The 20,690-nt window shown below is 31.4% G+C and overlaps 1 protein-coding gene across 1 annotated transcript; it reads left to right on the top strand.

The window, feature by feature from the left end:
* The first annotated feature begins 4,130 nt into the window (after positions 1–4,130).
* On the top strand, positions 4,131–14,149 carry LOC102577616 (POTH1). The gene is given in 5 exon segments (NM_001288425.1): positions 4,131–4,673; positions 4,902–5,021; positions 5,166–5,277; positions 12,630–12,859; positions 13,784–14,149. Coding segments are annotated over 5 exon segments (1,035 nt in total). The 5' UTR covers positions 4,131–4,262; the 3' UTR covers positions 13,946–14,149.
* Positions 14,150–20,690: the final 6,541 nt, after the last annotated feature.

The following is a 20,690-nucleotide window of genomic DNA, read 5'->3' as shown; positions in this document are numbered from 1 at the left end:
AAAATAAAATAAATAACAGATAACTAAAAAATTAAAACTTGTATCTTTAAGCAAAAAAATTGACACTTGTATTTTAACTAAAAATAAACAATTAACAAGAATTTAAGAAGATAAATTAAAAGTAATTAAGCAATCAACAAGATAAAAAAACTCAAAGAAAAAAAATTAGTAGTGCTTTTTTTAACATGTATTAATTATTTAATTTGTTGTAAATTAATATACATTTAAGAGTTAATTAACAGGGTGAATGTGTAATTTACCATTTTAATGCATGTATAACTAATACTTACATAATTTATTTGACCTTCTATCCCCGCATAAGTTATATATAGATTCCTTCATAAGTTATACAAGTATTAATTATGTAGAATTACAAATTAAAAACGCAATCAAACAACGTATAAAAATAATACATGAATAACTTTTATATAGTAATTGAAAACCTATCAACCGAAATTATAAAAAATTAATACATGAATAACTTTTATTCTATTTACAAATCAAACATAGTATAAAAATAATACATGAATAATCAAATTATTCATTTATTAGCTTTGACTTATCCAGTTACCAAACGACCCCTTGACTTTCAAGGAATAAGGACAATAATTTTAAGACAACATGGGAGATTATTATCTGGTTGTCAATTTTGTTTTCAATATACATATTTTCAAGATTAGTTATATATTATTTTAGTATTAATTCTATACTTTTATAAATTTTTCTAGGTATTAATTCTATATCACATTTCATCAATATATAGAATGACAACTTCAGAACAACTAATTTCTAGATAAATTAATTTTTTTTAATTAAATTTTTGTGGCTGGTAGCCATTTTATTTTTCAAAATCACTATATACAAATAAAATTCTCTCCATGTCTAAAATTAATAAGTTGATACGGTAAAGCCCGCTTTCCTAAAGCATATTTCTATAATGTCTATGTCTTGTCCGTGATCCTTCCGTCGCTTCACACAGTCCTCCCCGCCAGGGGCTTTTGGCTCCCCCGCTGACTGCCAGCTTTGATGCTTCTCCCCTTTGTATTTGACGATGCTGGTCTATCAATGCTTCTCCAATTTGATTTAGCAGCAAGTATCCCTATGCATGACGTTGAATGATCTTTTTGGTGCGAACTCTTAAGACTGGTATTTGTGCTTTTTCCATGTTTATGATCTTTCTCCCCATACTAGGCAATTGTTCAAATGACCTGAAGGTCTTCTTTTCAGTAGCGTTAATTGCTAAGTTAGCCAAGTAGTCTGCCATCTTGTTGTCTTCTCTGTATATGTGTTGTTACCTCAATCTTTGTCATTTCTCGTTTTAGCTCATCAAAATAATCTGCTAACTCCCATGGCACTTTTCATACTTCCTTAATAATTTTCACCATTAACAAAGAATCTAATTCGACTATTAGCTTCTCCACCTTCTTAGCAACACAATATTTTATTGCCTCTAGAATAGCTCTCAGCTCTGCTTCCACATTCGTCGTGATCCCTAAGTTCTCCGCTACAGCATATATTAAATCCCCATGACTGTTCCTCAGATAAAATCCATATGCACTGCTTCCAAGATTTCCTTGGCTTGCCCCATCTGTGTTGCATTTCGTCATTCCTTCTTCAGGTGCTTTCCATCTAACTATACAATAGTACAACCTTGGTTTGTAAGTACTTGCTCTCCTAAGCATCGCCTCCCAATTCTACCCTGCAACTTTACTCCACGGATACTTCTTTTTAATCATGAATTGAATGTTTTGGAGCACTTGATAGATCATGCCTTATATAGAAATATTTCCCCGTGCTTTCTTAAGTTCCTTCTTCTCCATAGGGTCCCTACAATCAGTGATGGTATCACCTTGTATATTTCCTTCACTTTACATGGAGCCTGAGTATACCACCAACTCTTCATAAAATGACGTAATTTTTTTCCTTCAACTGCTATACCTGCAAAATCAGCGAAATGCTTCCATAACTTAATTGCTACGGGAGCTGTTAGAAATAGATGTTCCATGGTCTCTTGATGATATTGCTCACAACACCAACATCTTGAGACCAATTTATTCACATTCTTTGCAAATTATCATATGTGGGGACTCTCCTTTTGCATACCCTCCATAGAAAGAAATTGATTTTGAAAGGAATTTGTTTGTTCCAAATGAATTTGAGAATCTCCATTTCTCCTGTTTCAATAGCTCCCAAGTCGAGTTAACAGTAAAACTCCCACTTGTATTTCCCATCGATCATGCCTTATCTCTTCCCGTTTCTACTAGAATAGGGATGATATTCTCAATGATGTATTGTACCATCTCCTCCAATACATTCTGTTAGTTTCACCTCATTCCAACCCCCTTCTTTTATGAACTCCTTCACTTCAATCTCTTCTTCACTGTGATTCTGTTCTTCCAAGTAATATAAGGCTCCTTGCTTTGTCCAATTGTCAAATCAAAAATTTGCTTCGCCATTTCTAATCTGGCACCATATATTATGTTCCACATCCTCTCTAATTTGAATCATCTTTCTCCAAACATGAGATATCCCCGACTCTTGAGATGATATAAATATCCTTTTTTTTTTAAAAACTCTCTTAGAAAGTTTTTAAGTAAGTGATTAGACATGTAATATGAAATCACGATTATAAATTAGTATCTGGACAGTGCTATTTGAAATTATGATTTTAAATTATTTTAAAAGTAGGATATGAAATTCAAATCGTGATTCCAATTTCTTTTTAAATGTAAAACACGGCTCATAAATTAATGTTTGTAAGAAAAAAAAACTCATCAAAAGAATACTAATGTTCCACATTAAGAGATTGTTCGTATGCGTATCATATGAAATGATTATATTAAATAATAACAAGTAAAGAGTGTTGGAATTGACATATTAAAGTTTGCTTATAAGTTGAAAACAACTTATGACTTTTATCTTATTTTTATAGTTTTGACCTAAAAAAAAGTTCTTAAATCACTTTTTATTTTTTGAAACACTACAAAAGGTAGAAAAAAAAGTTTTAAAGCCAAAATCATTTAAAATAACTCAATCAAAGCCTAATCAGAACTTGGGATGCCCAAAAAAGATATGAGGTGCTCGAAAATGGTCTAAATCTCTTGTTACTTCTATTGTTGATTAGTAAATCTTTATATAATTATGTTTATTTGAAAGTTTGTAATAAAAAAAGATATGTGATTTATCGATATGATTCCTTAAAATATTTCAATATCTTGTTTATGAATTATGGTTTATTCATTTGATAAGATTATATAAGAATTTATTTGTGAAATTCTTATGTTTATGAAAAAAAGTATAATTTAAAAAATATAAATGTATATCCAAACAAAACTTTAATTTCAAACGGATCTGATTTCAAATCATGATTTCATAGGACAAGAGTATATTACTACATTATATACTACTATTACATTTTTAACCCAGTATAATAAGCCGCAAGCATCTACAAAAAAATAAAAAATGAAAATTACTAAATAATTTAATTATTTTTTAATTTGCACACTATAAATTTGAATCCGGAATCAAAAGGGCAACAAAAATTTTCAAAAATTCCAAAAGGGCAACTCAATTAATTATGAAACCAAAAGGACAACAATTTGTAACAGCGTCTAAATCAGGGTTTCAAAAATGAGGCGCAAAACTCCATGTGCCTTACAAGGCTCAATAACTTTTAGCCTTGTAAGGCTCAGCCGCCATGAGCCTTACAAGTCTCAAGGCCGTTAGCGCCTTGCAGATGATTTTTTTTTTTTTTTAAATTCGTTTTATTTTCTTGAGCTATTATTAATTTATTTGTCCCTAGTTATTTTCATTCCCTTGCAAGCAAATATTTAATGTAAGTTGTGGTCTACTTTTTAGAATTTTGTACACTAATTATATGATAAGTTAGAAACTTCTTGCTAGATACATGAGAACAAACGAGAGAATTAACAAGAAAAAGAAAAATAAAAAAATAGTTAAAAAATACTATTATTTATCAACCATTATATTTATGCATACTTATTACAAGTGTATTTTTAATTAATATATATAAACCAACGAAATATTAGATTCTTTTATTTTATCTCTAAGTAATGGGACCTCTCTTCCTCTTCACCTTCCCTTCTTTTCCTCTTCTCCTTTAATTTATTTTTCTCTCCCTTTTGAAAAAGAAAAAAGAAAAACACAACACCCACTTCAAATATCAAACAAATTTCTCATTTGATTATTTCTAAGTAATTTACTCAACTTTGTATTTTTGTTTTTTTTAGATATATATATATATGGATGATGAAATGTATGGTTTTCATTCAACAAGAGACGATTACGCGGATAAAGCTTTGATGTCACCGGAGAATTTGATGATGCAAACTGAGTACAACAATTTCCACAACTATACCAACTCGTCCATCTTGACTTCTAATCCGATGATGTTTGGATCCGATGATATTCAATTATCATCGGAACAAACTAATTCTTTCAGTACTATGACTCTTCAAAATAATGATAATATTTATCAAATTAGAAGTGGAAATTGTGGCGGAGGCAGTGGCAGTGGTGGTAGCAGTAAGGATTATCATGATAATAATGATAATAACAATAATAATGAAGATGGTTCAAATGTTATCAAGGCTAAAATCGTCTCACATCCTTATTATCCTAAATTACTCAACGCTTATATTGATTGCCAAAAGGTTAAGTATGATTTAATCTTTTATGATCTAACTATTTTTTTTTGGATTTTTCTTATAAGTTTAACCTAAGTATCTTTTTTTTTTTTATTATCATTTCTTAGATAAGCAAGAGGGTTTATGGTTTTTGAAATCTTTAGCTTATGTTAATTTTGAGTTGTTTTTTTTTATATATAATTTATACGATTAGTGTATATAACTTAAATTGTTACGGAATTTTGATTTTTATAGGTTGGAGCACCAGCGAGTATAGTAAATCTGCTGGAAGAAATAAGGCAACAAACTGATTTTCGTAAACCAAACGCTACTTCTATATGTATAGGAGCTGATCCTGAACTTGATGAGTTTATGGTTGGTTACTCTTTTTATTTCTGTTTGTAGAATTTATTGTTTGACTTTTCTTGTTTCTTCATTAAATTAAATTAAATGATATACTGTGAATAGTTTGTTTGAAATTTTGACCATATGTTTGTTTATTTTTGTTCAATCAAATAGGAAACGTATTGTGATATATTGTTGAAGTATAAGTCCGATCTGTCTAGGCCTTTTGATGAAGCAACAACGTTCCTCCACAAGATTGAAATGCAACTAGGTAATCTTTGCAAAGGTCAGTCAAACATTATCTCGATGTTGTTTGTTTCGATATCTTTTACCTATTAGTAAAACGAATCATGAATTAGAAAGAAATTTATGCTATTAAACATGATTTCTTTATTTATTTCCTATCAAATCATCTGACTTAGAAATATGCACGGTGGAAAATAGATTCGCAGTGACATATTTTAAGTTTTCTGTATGAAAACATTGTAGTACTATTTATTCTTTTTTTACTAGTACAATCAAAATATATGTGAGAATAACCTCTGAATATTACTCAATGGAAAATTTCATAGGAAAATAGTGATTTTTTAGTAGTGGAACGTATAATATGTAGTAACATAATATGAAGATGGACACCAAAGAGAACTTGATCGTTGTAGTGAAATATTGTTGTAGAGAGATCTGATGAGATGGAATTGGTCATGTTATGAAATACAATTTCTCTGGAGTTGGTACAAGTAATTTTGAGTTTAACTATTTTGCACACATAGAGATGTTGAATCACCTCTTCTACTTCAATTCTTGTATTCTCATATGTTGTGATAAAATGAGAGTCGATAAGAATTGAACACACATCTATTATACGAAATACCCTCACTAATATATCATCATTGGACACTATAAGAGGAGGTAAAATCATTTTAAGGATGGTGCAAATAATAATAGAGCATAGAGCTCCAAAAATATGACTAAAAGTTGTCAGAAATGAAAATAATGAGCAAGAGTTTCTTGCCTTTGTGTATTCATGCCGTGACTGATTATATGATTTTGGAAAATTTTGCTTATTTTGTTGGAAAATAATTCATTGATAGTAGCAAAAAAACTATGTATTTTTTTGCCCTCCTTGAGGGTTAGATGTTTTTTTGAGTGCAACTGGGACCTTTGATATCCTAGTTTTACTCATATTGTTTTTGTGGTGCTTCACTTGTCTCTCTTGCCTTTTGTTTAGTTGTCAGGAAAATTTCTTTTTTTTGCATTTCAAACCACTTTAGCTCAGAGATTCTGATTTTGACATATCACAATTGAGGTGACATGGCTATAGTAGCTCTTTCAATAAACAGTAACATATGTCCTCTATACTCTATATCTACCCTATTCTAGATCACTGCTCATGTTTTATATATAGGGAAGGTGAACATTATATACTCTTTTCGTTTTAAAAAAAAAGACCTAGTTTGACTTCACATAGAGTTTTAATCTTGTGGCTCTTAACATGTGACGTGGTATGTTGTATTTAAAATGATGCCAAAAGAAAAGAAAGATGTTGTTCTTTTTGAAACAGACTAAAAAGAAGAGTAGCTAGGTCATTTTTTTGAAAACGGATGAAGTATATTTTATGTGCATTTATGTGACTATATATGGTACTAGTATGATTGGAGCAAATTTGACCTTATACAGTTAATAATTGTTTAGTTTCCTATAAAGATTTTGCAAATTATGGAACTTATTTATGGAAATGGCCGTTCTTCTGTTTGATCAATGTTGGTTGAAAATCATGCAAGTCATCCCATCCTTTACTATACATTTACATTTATCACTTAGTTATTGTTAAGTGGTATGTATTTTCCTTTTTAATTCATAAGGTTAACTCGATTATTTTGACGTAAACACTAGGTGCTGATAAGTATTTACTCGATCAATTGTTTGGTCAAATACTTAAAGGTCTAAATCCAAGATATAATCAATTAGCAAACTAGTTCATATCAAATTGTATGAAAATAGGGTTTATAATTCTTGTACTTGGACTACAGTTGTAGCTGGAGCTGGCTCACGCGTATGATTAGACATAGATGATTGATGGTAGTACAAATTTTGAGTTTTCAACTTGGATATATATTTTCAATAAACAAGATATATACTACCTTCATTTTGGTTTAGGTCATTATTGTAGCATTATTTTACATTCATCTTCGAGGTTGATTTCTCATATAGTTACTTGACTATGGATTTTCTACTTCAGAAAGTCATTTTCTTTGTTAAAGATAATTGATATTGGGAAGAAATGTGAGTTCCTGAAATAATAACTATTAGCTGAGTAATCATCTGAAAAAATAGCTCTACTTTTAAGCTCATATAATGTTGTTTGGATCCTTCAATATGTTATTTTGGTGCATAAAGTTCTACATTTTTTGGAAGATCTAATATAGTTTTAATAGCAATTTTTGAAAGATTTGAACAATATAACTCATAAATTAGATTCAAGTACAATAATGTCAACAAAGACCATATGTTTGAGTACAGTCTATAATAGTTGGATGTATATATATTCTCAGATGGTATGTGGCTTGCATGTGGAACCACAATTAATTGGTCTTTCCAACCTCTGCAAAGCCTTCATCATATTTATTTTTCAAGTTCCAATATTATAGTGCTATGTGTTCTTGCCAGACACATTGGGAATTGTTTGATGTCTTATTGGTGTTCACTTAAAGTGATTATATTATCTTCGTTTACCTAATGATTTATCTACCTTGTTTTCATCGTATAATAATAATATCTTCAGTATAATCGAAAAAGTATTGTGTAAGCAATCTTACTCTATATTAAGAGATTTTAAATCCAAGAATCTTAACTAACATATCACGTGGATCAATCTTCTTGTCCTATGGCCTGGCACCTTTTTTTAAAAAAAGTAAGTTATACATGCTAAGTACAATTAGAACTTATTGTTTATTATGTTTACTTTAATTTGATCTAGTCTAATAATTAATTACTTAGATTAATGTGTTAAACTAACTATATAGGATATAAAGTTGTGTTATTTTATGCTTTCTCCACGCATTAGAAGCTGTCATTGTTCAAATATTTTATTAATTTGAGGCAAATGGTATAATTTGATCTGTATAAGGCAGGCAGCAGCCTTACAGTCTAAAAAATTAATGAGGAAATTAAAAAAAGGGGTTGTTAATAATAATGAATGGGTAGATATATTCTTTGTGTTTGACAAGCTATATAAGTAATAATTAATTTTAGTTTCAAAGTACAGATTAACTTTTTAGTGATACAGAGAGAGTAATTTATTAATCTGGCCTCGTGTGCCTTTTGTTTTAATTTCAATAAAAAGTTTATTTTTAGTTTAGTAAGTTCAAGTGATCAACTGTATATGTTCACGTGCTTGGATTGCATTAAACTGATAAACTGCTGGATGCTGTTTTCCATATTGTTTTGTACTTGTGCTTTATTTTATGTTAAAAAGTTTATGCATTAATGCTTGCCTGTTGTATATTATGCTGGAGATGTAAGCTGAATTAATTCATATAATAGTAAATATTAGGGTCATTGGCATTGTAGATAAATTGAACTAGTCAAGTAAGGGTTTGGATAGTCGACCTCAATTTGCTTGCGGTTGTGGAGTAGTAATTATTGTAGTGGTTGTTAGTAGTACTAGATCTACTTTGATAGTTAGTTCTTTACCTTGTTACAATAGCAATAACATATTCATTGAAATCTCACAATGTGAGACATGATGAGAGCACGTAGATTGTATACGAATATTACCACTACCTTTATTAAGTGTGTTTACTAAACTACCCTTACACAATTCATGTGTATTTAGGTTCTTCATTAAGATTCATTTAAGTTGCTATATACATTTTGGAACTTGAAAGATTTTTCTAACTTGGTAGAAGTCCCTGTTTGAATTGACTTTTGATTTATTTTTATCATTTTTGCTTAAAATCATGTGTTTATAAACATATTTTTCCATTTACTCAAAACACTTTCAACTTACTTAGACTTAAAAACACTTAAAATAAATCAAATCATACAAATTCCAAGTCAAAGTAGAAACTGGTTATGAGTTGCACCTTTGAAAAAATCCATTTTCATTATGATGTATTCCCATCATTTAAGTTGACCTAGGTCCACCTCTGATTGGGCTGCAGAGCCGATCTGAATTTAGTCGAAATTTCAATGTGGGCTTTGGATATCGGGTGGGAAACCAAAAAAAACAAAAGTTGACCTAGGTTGTTTTCTCCCTTTCACAAAATAGAAAGTAAGACGGTGTATGCATCATCCTCTCTAGATATAGTTTTACACTGAATATGTTGGTTTCAATTTGAATATAGTTGAAGAATATTTCTCCGTTTATAAGTCCTCCCTCTGTTTTAAAAAGAATGACCTCCTTTTCTTTTTAGTTTGTTTAAAAAAGAGTGATCTCTTTCCTTTTTTGGTAACATTTACTTTCACCTTTCCACGTGACATGTTTAACACCACAAGATTAAATGATAATTTTGTACATTTGACATAATTTAAATTTGACAAGATTCAAAACTCTTTTTTATTTTCTTAAATTCTGTGTTTAGTCAAACTAGGTCACTCTTTTTGAAACGGAGGGAGTAATATATATGTAAACGACGATAATGTGTACTTTTGTTTGAATATAATAATTATTTGAGTAGTAAAGAAGGTAGAATTATTAAAGAAAGAAATGAATGAATGAATGAAGGGACATTTATTTTATTTTATTATATAGTATATTATATATATATAATGGGGCATTGAAGAAAAAGGGTAGGACCCAAAAACATTAATGGGAGAGAAAGCCCGTGTAGAGCGGGTGGTCGATATAGCACATGGACTCCCGTGCTTTACGCTGCCAATTCTAACTCTTTTCTTTTGTTTCTTCCTTTTTTATTCAACAACTACTACTATCAATTATCAATTATCAATTATCAAACACTTGCACACGCACACAATTTTTTTTTTCCCTTTCAATTTATGAGATGTTATTCGATTGAACACAATTTTTCTGCACAAAATAGGGAAAGAGAATTAACTAGAATAAATCGATTTTTTTTCATTAATAGCCGTTACATGTGAATACATCAAATAGGAAGTTTACACATATGTAAGTTAGATAATAAAAAAAAATTAAATCCATACTTATTGTTATTAATATCAATACTCAAATAATGTTACATAAAATTAAACAGATGAAGTATTATTTTGATACTCTAGGACCAGAGTACCACACACAACTATAACAAGGGTTGTGGTGGAATGATAAGTACTCCTTCATTTTTGTTAGAGAATAGTAATGTGAGACTTCCCAATCTGTAATTAACCAGGCTCTACGTGGATATTAGACACCAGATGAGAAATTTTAAAAATAATATTTTTTTTCTTTTATTTTTAATTTGTTTTCCTTACTGAAAACCCACTGAGAGTGAAAGTGTTTGCAGGGGTGCTGCATATAATGGTAGTCAAATCTTGGTAGGCCACTCTGTGGGTTCAGTCCAGTCATGGCTCTTTGTGCTCCCCAATGTCTCTTTCCCAATATACCTATCAATTCTATTAATTATTTTTTTATTTTAATTTATTCGCCTTATTTTAGTTTGACCTAAATTTTAGAAATTTTAAAAAAATTCGTAGTATGATGAGTTATTAAAAATAAAAATAGATGTATGTTTCATGAACGGACTAAAAAGAAAAATAGATTGAACAATTAAAATAAAAAAATATCTTTCTTTTTTCAGTATAGAAGTTTTTTAATGATAACAATGAACAAATAAGTAGTTGTCTTTTATCAATAGGTCAAATACGTAAATTGTTCATCATTTTATATACTAGTCCTTTATGTAAGTAATAAATTAAAATTATTTATTTAATAACATGTGCTTTTAAAATAAATTACTTAATAAGATCATTTAATATTTTTATGATATTTTATATATTTATTTCTTTATACACTATTTTGTCTATTTGAGTCGAGTACTATCACATAATATGAAATAGTGTATACATATCTTAAAAATATATACTCTTGTTTGCTTTATTAAATTGGCTTAAATTTTTCTAGAGCTTTTGCTATGAGAAATCCTTGCAGCTTTCCCTACATTTTTAATACAACAGATCCACTTTTATTACCAAAGTTATTATCTTCAAAAATATTAACTTGATCTATAGCTTAAATTTTTATTTATATTTAATTCTAACAAAGTTGTATGTCATAGTGGTCATTTGATATAGGCGGTAAGTCAGTTTTCTAAATTAACAATCTTTCAAATTATGTAGCCCAACAATATTGCGACAGAAATTTGTGATCGAACTCATCACTTTATATAACAAGCTTTTTTTGGTATAATTTTCTGATACATAAGATTAACTATCCCAATGAATTTTTATTGGTGAAGTAGGGCTTTAAAAGGGGTCGTTTGGTAGCTGGTTAGGAGAAATATTGTATATGTATTAGATCTTGTTTAATCAATATCATGTTTGGCAGTTGGTTCAGACTATGTAGAAAATTAATACAATGTCTGGTTTGCAATTTATAAACATGGATAACTAATACATGTATAAGTTAGGAGGGATTTTATGTATAATTTTATACTTGATATAAAATGGAATAACTACTGCTTGAATAACTATATACTGCTGAACTACTTCCTACATAATAGTAAATAAGATATAAATTTCCTTATAACTAATTCGTGTATTGCTAATACATGCCTAACTCTAACGATTCTTGCTATGTAGTCTATGGTTAGATCAGGGTGATCAAAATTGTTCCTAATTCTTGATGTGTTACTTTCCTTTTACAATTTTGTGCTGTAATCTTCAACATCCAGGTCGATGGATTTTTTATATCAAGCTTTACAACTTTAAGATAGCATTAATCTTTAAAAAATTGACTCAGTAAATAAAGCCACTATTGTATTAATCAGGGGCGATTGTATAGCCTATTTTGCGTTGTACGTGAACCATGATCTTTCTATTAAATTAGATATTATATGTATATACTTTTTAGAATTGATCTTATATTATATGATGGTATCCATATTTCTAAAAGGCTAAATGATGCAATTAATTGTATGTTGAGTTATTTAGCTACCAGGATCAATTCTCACTTAGAACTTTTTCTCATCTTTTAAGTGATGCACCCATTGACATAGTTCTTGCCATTGACAAGATGAATAATGAGCTTACACATGTACAAGCTCTTTGGAAATAACTTCTTGAACGTGTTCCTTGCATGCTGAAGTTTACTAGGGGTGGTACCAACCTGTGTTACTTGGACTCTTCAATAATGTCAAGGGATGCGTGTCGGATTCGCCAAAAGTAGTGTATTTTTGGAGAATCCGACACGGGTACGGCATCGAAAGTGAAGAGTCCGCACAACTTAGGTACCAACTAGGACTAGAAAGCAGTTACTCCTGTCACTTATAGAGCTTATCTAAGTTGCTGGGACTTTTCAAAAATATTATCACACTCATGTCGGATACTTTAGAAATACACTATTTTTGAAGAATTTGACACGCACTCGTTGATATTTTTTAACAATTCGAGAAACATAGGAACTTATAACAAACTCTCTCCTTATATATCTTGATCTAAAGTGGAGTAAATTAATTGTGGCAGATGATGGTGGTGTATCATCAGATGAGGAGTTAAGTTGTGGTGAGGCAGATGCATCAATGAGAAGTGAAGATAATGAACTCAAAGATAGACTCCTACGTAAGTTTGGGAGTCATTTAAGTAGTCTAAAGTTGGAATTTTCAAAGAAAAAGAAGAAAGGGAAGCTACCAAAAGAGGCAAGGCAAATGTTACTTGCATGGTGGGATGATCACTTTAGATGGCCTTACCCTACGGTTTGTACTTCTTTACCTCTCTATTTTGCATTTTCATACAACTCAAATAATGCTTATTCTTCTTGTTTCATTTAAAATCTTGGTTTAAAATTTTGTATTTATACTCTCTCTGTCTCAACTTATGTGACACATTTTGTTTCTCCAGAGTCAAACAATTTAACTTTGATCCAAAATTTGCACATGAAATTTATATATTTGTAAACTACGTAAAAAGTACTGTAAGTCACAATAATTGACGATCCAAAATATATAAAAGATATATGAAATTTTACAGTAAAAAATAGTTCAATTTGAATCTCGAAATCCGAAATGTGTAACATAAATTGAGATGGAGGGAGTACTACTTTTTAGGTTCTTTCACAGAGAGGTGGTTTAAAGATTTTAAATTTATGGATTTTAGATTATAATTTTTATGTTTACTAGGTTCTGCATTGATTATTTGAGAATAAACCTAAAATAATTCCTTATTTTTGGGTTGAGACTTAAAGTCATCGTTGTTTTTCCCCAAGATGTACTAATAGTTTCTCATGTTTATAATATTGGTGCACTTTTGGTCTTTTCCAAAACTTCTATCCATTCATAACATTGGTTTTATCCACAATTTAGTGTATGGACATGGTACATATAAATTGTTTACCAATTTCATAGCGAGTATTGTTGCTCGTTTGATCGTGAATGAGATACAATAGTGATACACTTATTCAAGTTAATGACATGTATACCTGAATTTTGTAATTCTCTCTTTCTTTTTGCCCTCCTTATGAAACTCTTGGGGGAGTTGGTCGTTGGATAGGGTTATGCAACTATTAGTTCATTAATCAGTTATTTCATGTTTGATCCTGCATAAAATATAACGTGAATTGACACATAACTTATACATATTTTAGTTACGTGAGATGATAACGAATGTTTTTATGATAATAGGAGGCTGATAAGAATTCACTAGCAGAATCAACAGGACTTGATCCAAAGCAGATCAACAATTGGTTTATAAATCAAAGGAAGAGACATTGGAAACCATCAGAGAATATGCAGTTAGCTGTTATGGATAATCTAAGCTCTCAGTTCTTCTCATCAGATGATTGAGTTTGAATTGAAATTGTGAAAATACTGCTCTTCATTTCTCTTTTTATTATTATATATAATATATAAATCGTATATTTTTGGGAAAGAAAGAAATTTTATTAATCAAAATCTCTATAAATAATGGTAGAGATTAATTAATGTTGAATTCTTCTTGACCAAGTAAATATTCAATCTAGCTAATTGTCAAAATTAATGCTTACCTAATATCACAAAAATGTCTACTCCTTTGATGATATGGTGGTTAGAGTTCTTTTCGATTTTCTATGCTTGGAATATTATCGATGTTTTGTGGTTATGAGTGCTTTTGATACATTGTAATTATTTTTTCTATTTCAATTTATATAGGTTAATTTGACCAATTACGAAGTTAACAAAAGTATGAATTTTTTTTGTGATGTTTTAATACTATTTTTTGAAATAAATAACTTTTTAAAAGTATGAACAATCACAAAGTTATTGTGTTAAAGATGTTAATTTATAATACATTAATTTACTCTTTTTTATTTATAAAATAAAATTTTAATTACAAAACATAAAAATATAAAAAATACGAGTATTTGTTTGCTAATTTTTTGAATTTGCTATTTTTTTGGAATTGATAACTTCTTGTTTTACATTTTTGTATTTTCAATTACAATTATGGCGGGATGCGTTTTTTGTTTCCTCTCTTTTAATTTTTGTATTCAATGAATTTACACCATTTAATTTTTTACTCTCTTTTTTCCATAGTTAGTTTTTACCTAAAACTTTTATTTTTACTTCGTAAGAATTTTGGTTTCCTTTTCATTTTTGTTTTCTTTGTTTTCAAAATCACTTCTAATTTGAGACAAAATAATTTCTTTGCTTTGATTTATACAATTATGAGCAGAAAAATTCTATGAATTCAACTCTTAGAAAGTGCTCTATGTTAAGACAAACTAATAACAATATTAACTAATAGTCTCATGTATGTTTAAAATTGAATTTTGTGTTGAATGCATTCACTTCATCTCATATAAGTTAATATGAAAGAGAGAATCATGTCACCAATAGTGAAACCCCTATCTATGTTACCCCTAAATTCTAATTTCATAAAAAGAGAAAAGGTTAAAAAAAACACATGTTAGCGAACTGACAAAAGGACCAGTAAGGAGAAAGAGGTTATAATTGTTGATTCTAAGAAGCATCTGTATGATAGTCCCTCCGTCCACTATTGTTTGTTAGGGTAAGATCATGCACAATCCTTAAGAAAAATTTAATATAAGGTGCAATTTGACTAATAATATCCTACTATCAATCATTATTAAAATGGTTTGTACTTTTTGAAAACTGTAAAAACAATTTTTTTCACATTAAAGTAGTCTTGTAACTTTAAAATTACTACTTTTTGAAACTAGTAGTTATGTAATTATTAAGGGCAGAATTGGAACAAATGACTAATTGTTTCTTGATTGTTTAAATTGACAATTAATTTTGGACATTTATTTTTAGTATACCTGAAAAGCAATAGTGGACGGAGGGAGTAGTAATTTTGAAGATGAGATTTCAATTTTCAAAAAAAATAAAAATAAAAAATTGGTTGAACAAAGTGCCTAAAGGGGAAAATCTTGTTTTCGTTGATTGTGGAGTGTTTTCTCTCTCGATGCACATTGGCTAACCTGCGCTAACCATGGCGAAGAGAGAACGCACGCTGTCTCTGAAGGAAATGGAGGCTCAGGCGCAGGGGCGGCTCAAGCATATTAGTGGCTTAAAGCAAAAATCAAACGGGGCCTTAAACTTAAATTGTTAATAACTTTTATATAATTGATTTGTTCTAGTTTTCAATTGATAATATAGCCATTCTTATTTTAAATTATTTTTCATGAGATGTAGTACTCCAAATATGTCAAATTTCTTCTAATAATTCCTTAATTTTTCATGAAAATTTACTTTTTCTACAAATAGTATTCAATATTTGTTAAAATAATAATAACTTGTAAAATATTATTATTAAAAATGAGGCCCCTTAAATTCCGGGCCTAAGACACGTGTCTTTTTTTTAACACTGTGCCCCTGCTCAGGTGAGTCAACCAAACCGTGGGAACAAGAGGAAGAACGCTAAGGTAATAGAAGCGGAGGCAGATGAAACCACAACGAGCAATAACCAAACAAAACAGATCCTGCATTGCAAGCTTAGGCTCAATGGACTGAAATTGTCCAGGCTTCAGCGAATTTCGGAAAGAAATCCAGTAGCAGCGGAAGTAGATCTTGGGCAGATGAAGTGGGCGACGAGAGTGTGAAACCAGTCCCGCGAAGTTCAATTTGGGATAATTTTGAAATAATCAAAATCTTAAACGTTGGGTTCAAATTGGAGTACGTAGAACCTGTTATGCATGGTGAATCCCTTGTAATTGAGATTGAATTAGAGGATATTAGTTCAGAAATTGCCTATTGGAAGAATGCTGTAGTGTGTTATGTGTTAGGAGTCCATCCCCCATTTGAAGTGCTGAAAGGATTCATACACAAGCTTTGGTCCAAGCTAGGAATTAACAAAGTGGCGATGCTCAAGAATGGTATTGTTATAGTTCGATTTGACACTGAAGTAGGGAATCAAGAGGTGTTGCAAGGTGCATATACCTCTTTGTAAACCCTTTATAGTAAAGCCATGAAATCCTGATATGGAGTTTACGAGGGAAAAACTATGCACAGTACCTGTTGGAATGTATGCGTCCACCAGACTAGATGGGACTATGTCCTCAGCACAGTTACAATAACAGGAGGTGAAATGAATGCTGAAAGTAAAGATTGCACACACAACTTTACGTGGAAACCTCCTTGCTCAAGGGAGTAAAATCACGACCTGTCTCACAGGAGTTTTCAAACTATTTTTACTAGTCTTCTCAAGCAAAAGTAAAAATCAGTTTACAAAATGAGATTAACCTACTAATCTCCACACTAAGCAATATCTCCTATTACTTAGACGAGCCTAAGCAGATACAACATTGCCCACGATACTAATCCTAATAGATTAATATAGACTTTGAAGTAAGACAATAAGTTACTCACAACTTAAGTTCTTATAATGATTCACACAAGTTTGAAACGTTTCTAACACAAACGAAACGATTCCTACAATATAAGCACGATTATAAGCAATTAAAGTAACAGCTGGTACATGAAGCAATCGATCAGGTCCCTGCTGCTTTGAAGCTTGCAAAATCTCTCTTTGAATGAATAGACAAGAGGAATTATTATCCAATGTACAAACAACCTCGTCGTTTCTGATTGGTGGAGTACTCTGCAACTCCACCAACTTCCTGACGCAAACAACTTTTACAACTGTACAACATATTGACACTGGACGAGTATACTCTGAAGAGGACCATGTCCCTGCACTTGTGAGGAGATCATCAAAACATCTAGGAGCGTTAGCACTTATCAGTACCTATTTAGATTAAGCTTTCTAGTCTTGATTTTAAGTACTGGAGTCCGAAAGGACTTAGTAAGATTGGTAGTTTGGTTGAAAAACCTCTAATGGTAGACCATAATACTGAAAGAAAAGTAAGACTGAACTTTGCGAGGCTGCTAGTTGAAGTTGAAATGGACACAATGTTGCTAGAGGTGATCCCGTCCAGGTCGAAGAAGGGTAATTTGATAGAGTAGAAGGTGTTGTATGATTGGAAGTCAACGTTGTGTAAGGTTCGTGATAAAATGGTCATTTAGAACTGAATTACGAAGAAAAATACAACTCCGAGCACAAATAGGAAGGAATTGGAAGTAAACGCGACTCGAATTAGCCAAGACATCCAACCTTCAATTGACATTGGAGGAATAGTTGTTCAGGAGAAAACATCACCTCCAACAATTACATTGGATCCTCATAAGGCGGGCGGATCAAATGAGTCTCAGAAGCAAGGTGCAACTAATGTTTGGGACACACCTCTGAAAGCACTCAAGTTTCAAACTAAGCAACCACTTTATGTAGAGAGTAAAAAACACTTTTCAGGTACTGAACAAATGGGGTAAGAGTAAGAAGGCTATCAGTAACAGTAAAGAAATAGTGGGAGGCCATCCTAATTGGGAATGGATAGTTGTCTTTATTGGAATGTGAGAGGTCTCAATGGCTCTAATAAGCAAAAGAAGGTGAAACTCCTTTGTAATAATGAAAAAAATTGGGCTATCAGGGTTACTAAAAACAATAATAAAAGTACGGAAGATCGATTTGATAGCTCAGAAGATGTTTGATGGCTGGTCGTTCATTACCAATCTTGCTTCTCATTACAATGGTAAGGTTTAGATAACTTGGAGGCCGGATTACTACACAGTTACACTATTAGAGTCAACATATCAGTTGATTACTTGTAAAATGAGAAGTGTTCCTTTGCAATTGACATTTATCATGACAATGATTTATGCCTATAATACAAAGGAATGTAGGAAAGAGTTATTCTCTTATGGCTTACAACGTCGTTTGTCAATTACATTGGATGATCCTAGGCGATTTCAACTCAGTACTAACAACTGAAGACAGGATTGGGGGTAACCCTGTGGTGTGGTCAGAAATAGAAGATTTTCAGAATTGTATTGCAACATGTGGTTTCATAGAATTGCCTTACCAGGGTCAAAGATACACTTGGAATGATAAAAGTGATAATTAGGATTTTTTCTAAAATTGACATGGTCTTTATTAATAATGTATGGCTAAGCACATTACCTTCCAGTGTAGTAAAGTACCTTTCTGAAGGAATAAGTGATCATTGCCTAATTAAAGGGACACTAACTAATGCAGATCCAGAGAACATGAAGTCGTTTTAATTTTGTAATGTATGGACGACTCACCCAAGATTTAAGGAGAAATTGAGAGAAGCATGAGACACTTAAGTTGAAGGCTAGCTGCAAGATTCTACAAGTAGTTAGAAAGTTAAAGATCATGAAATATGGTTTAAAGGAACTAAATAATCGGGACTTCAAGAGCGTTGTTTCTAACTGTCAAGAGGATAGGGTGTAACACCCCAGAAATTTTTTAAGCTGAGACTCAAACCATTCATCGCAGTGAGTAATTTTTACCAAGGAATTTAAATTTTTCTAAGTGATAAGGTCACTAGATGTAGCACCTTGAGTTCCAAGAAGAACTAAAGAGAGTTCATTCAAGTCATTCCTAAGTTCTTCTAAGATTTGGGTCAACTTCTAACGACTATATCTCTTAGAATATAAAGATTTAAGTGTACCATGAGATGGTAAATGAAAGGTCTTCAAGTCCTCTTTCCAACGCCACCGAGTTTGCTAAATTCGAGCTCTGAGTAAAAAGTTATGACTGATTTACTAACGACGCCCAAATTTGGCAGCAGCTCAGCGATGGCTCCACATACGGATCTCACTGCCTGCTGAAAAATTATACCGACTCCCAGCTCATTTTATTTATTTCTTTAGGGGTATTTTAGTCCTAAAAACCCTTAGGAGGTCATCTAAATTGCCCTAAACGTGTAGTAAATTCAGTTTTCATAAATCAAACCCTCTCATCCACTCCAAAAATTCTACGCTCAAGGAATTCAAGAAACGCTAAGGCTAGGGTTCTTCTTCAAAGATTTTCCTTTAAGAAGATGGTTCTTTCAGGTATGTAAGCTTCCATAGTGTTGGATTTGTTTACCCACACGCCAATCATGTTAATTTCAACATTAAATTCGTTCCAGAAAGTTGAAAGTTTGGTGTTCTTGAATTTGCTTTCGTTCTTGAATTGGGCTGAGATTGAGAAGTTCTTGAGATTATTGCCTCGATTTATAGAGTTGTTTTGAATTAGATTCTAGTGTACATATGCTAGGTATTTGAATCTAAAGAGAAGTTGAGTACAAAAAATTGAATTTAGGCGAATTGGGGTTAGAAAACGAAGAAGGAAAAAGTCGGGTGAATCTGGCACCTTGCTCCGTGTCACGAACCTGCCTTCCCCTTTCACATAAATTTTCTTCGCGTCGTGGAGAGGTCACGAACCTCTCTGCCTCAAAAGTTAATTCGCGACCAAATATTAAAATGCATCTCCGTGTCGCGGACTTGCTTCCAGACAGTGATTTCTTGATCGTTTCTCTTGTTTAACTATCTAAAAACACTCCTAAACATCACGAGATATTTCCTATCACAAATCACAACCTTGAATTCATAAATCACATTCAAGGTAGAGTTGAGAGTCAAGTTTGAGAGTTCTTTCGAACATTTTTGGGAAAGTCCCTTTAAGTCTTTTTGAGGAGTCTTCTACAACTTCTAGTAACTTGTTTCAAGACTCGAACAAGTGAGTATGAGAGTGAGGAGAATGTATTCATGAGTCTATTTTGTTATCACAAGATCCTTCATATCATGAACCATAACGCTTGAATTCATAATTCACATTTCACATTCAAGAGAGAGTTAAGAGTAGAATTTGAGGAATCTTGAGTTCAATTGTGAATCCTTTGAGATCTATCATCGATTTGAGTTATGTTTTGAGTAAGTAAGTATGAGAATGAGAAGAGTCATATTCATGAATTCCTTATTGATATTTTGACCCTTGAGTCGAGTCGTTCATGCCCATAACTTCCGCATGAACTCCATCAGTTGAGTACCTTTGAGATGAGTAGTATCTTCGAGTTCTAAGTCTTAAGTATTCAGTTCCTAATCCCCTTTGAGATTATATTTCTAATCATGGGACTATTTCCTGTTACCCATGAATTTCTTGAGTTGAATTGTTCATTCCCATAATTTCGCATGAGCCCTATAAGTCGAACAGTCTTGAGATGAGAAGTACCTTTGAGTCCTTGAG

The sequence above is a fragment of the Solanum tuberosum genome, unplaced genomic scaffold (genome assembly GCF_000226075.1).
Source record: "Solanum tuberosum cultivar DM 1-3 516 R44 unplaced genomic scaffold, SolTub_3.0 scf00216, whole genome shotgun sequence".
NCBI lineage: Eukaryota > Viridiplantae > Streptophyta > Magnoliopsida > Solanales > Solanaceae > Solanum > Solanum tuberosum.
The sequence above is the reverse complement of the archived record's forward strand: the minus strand, read 5'-3'. Positions and strand labels throughout refer to the sequence as shown.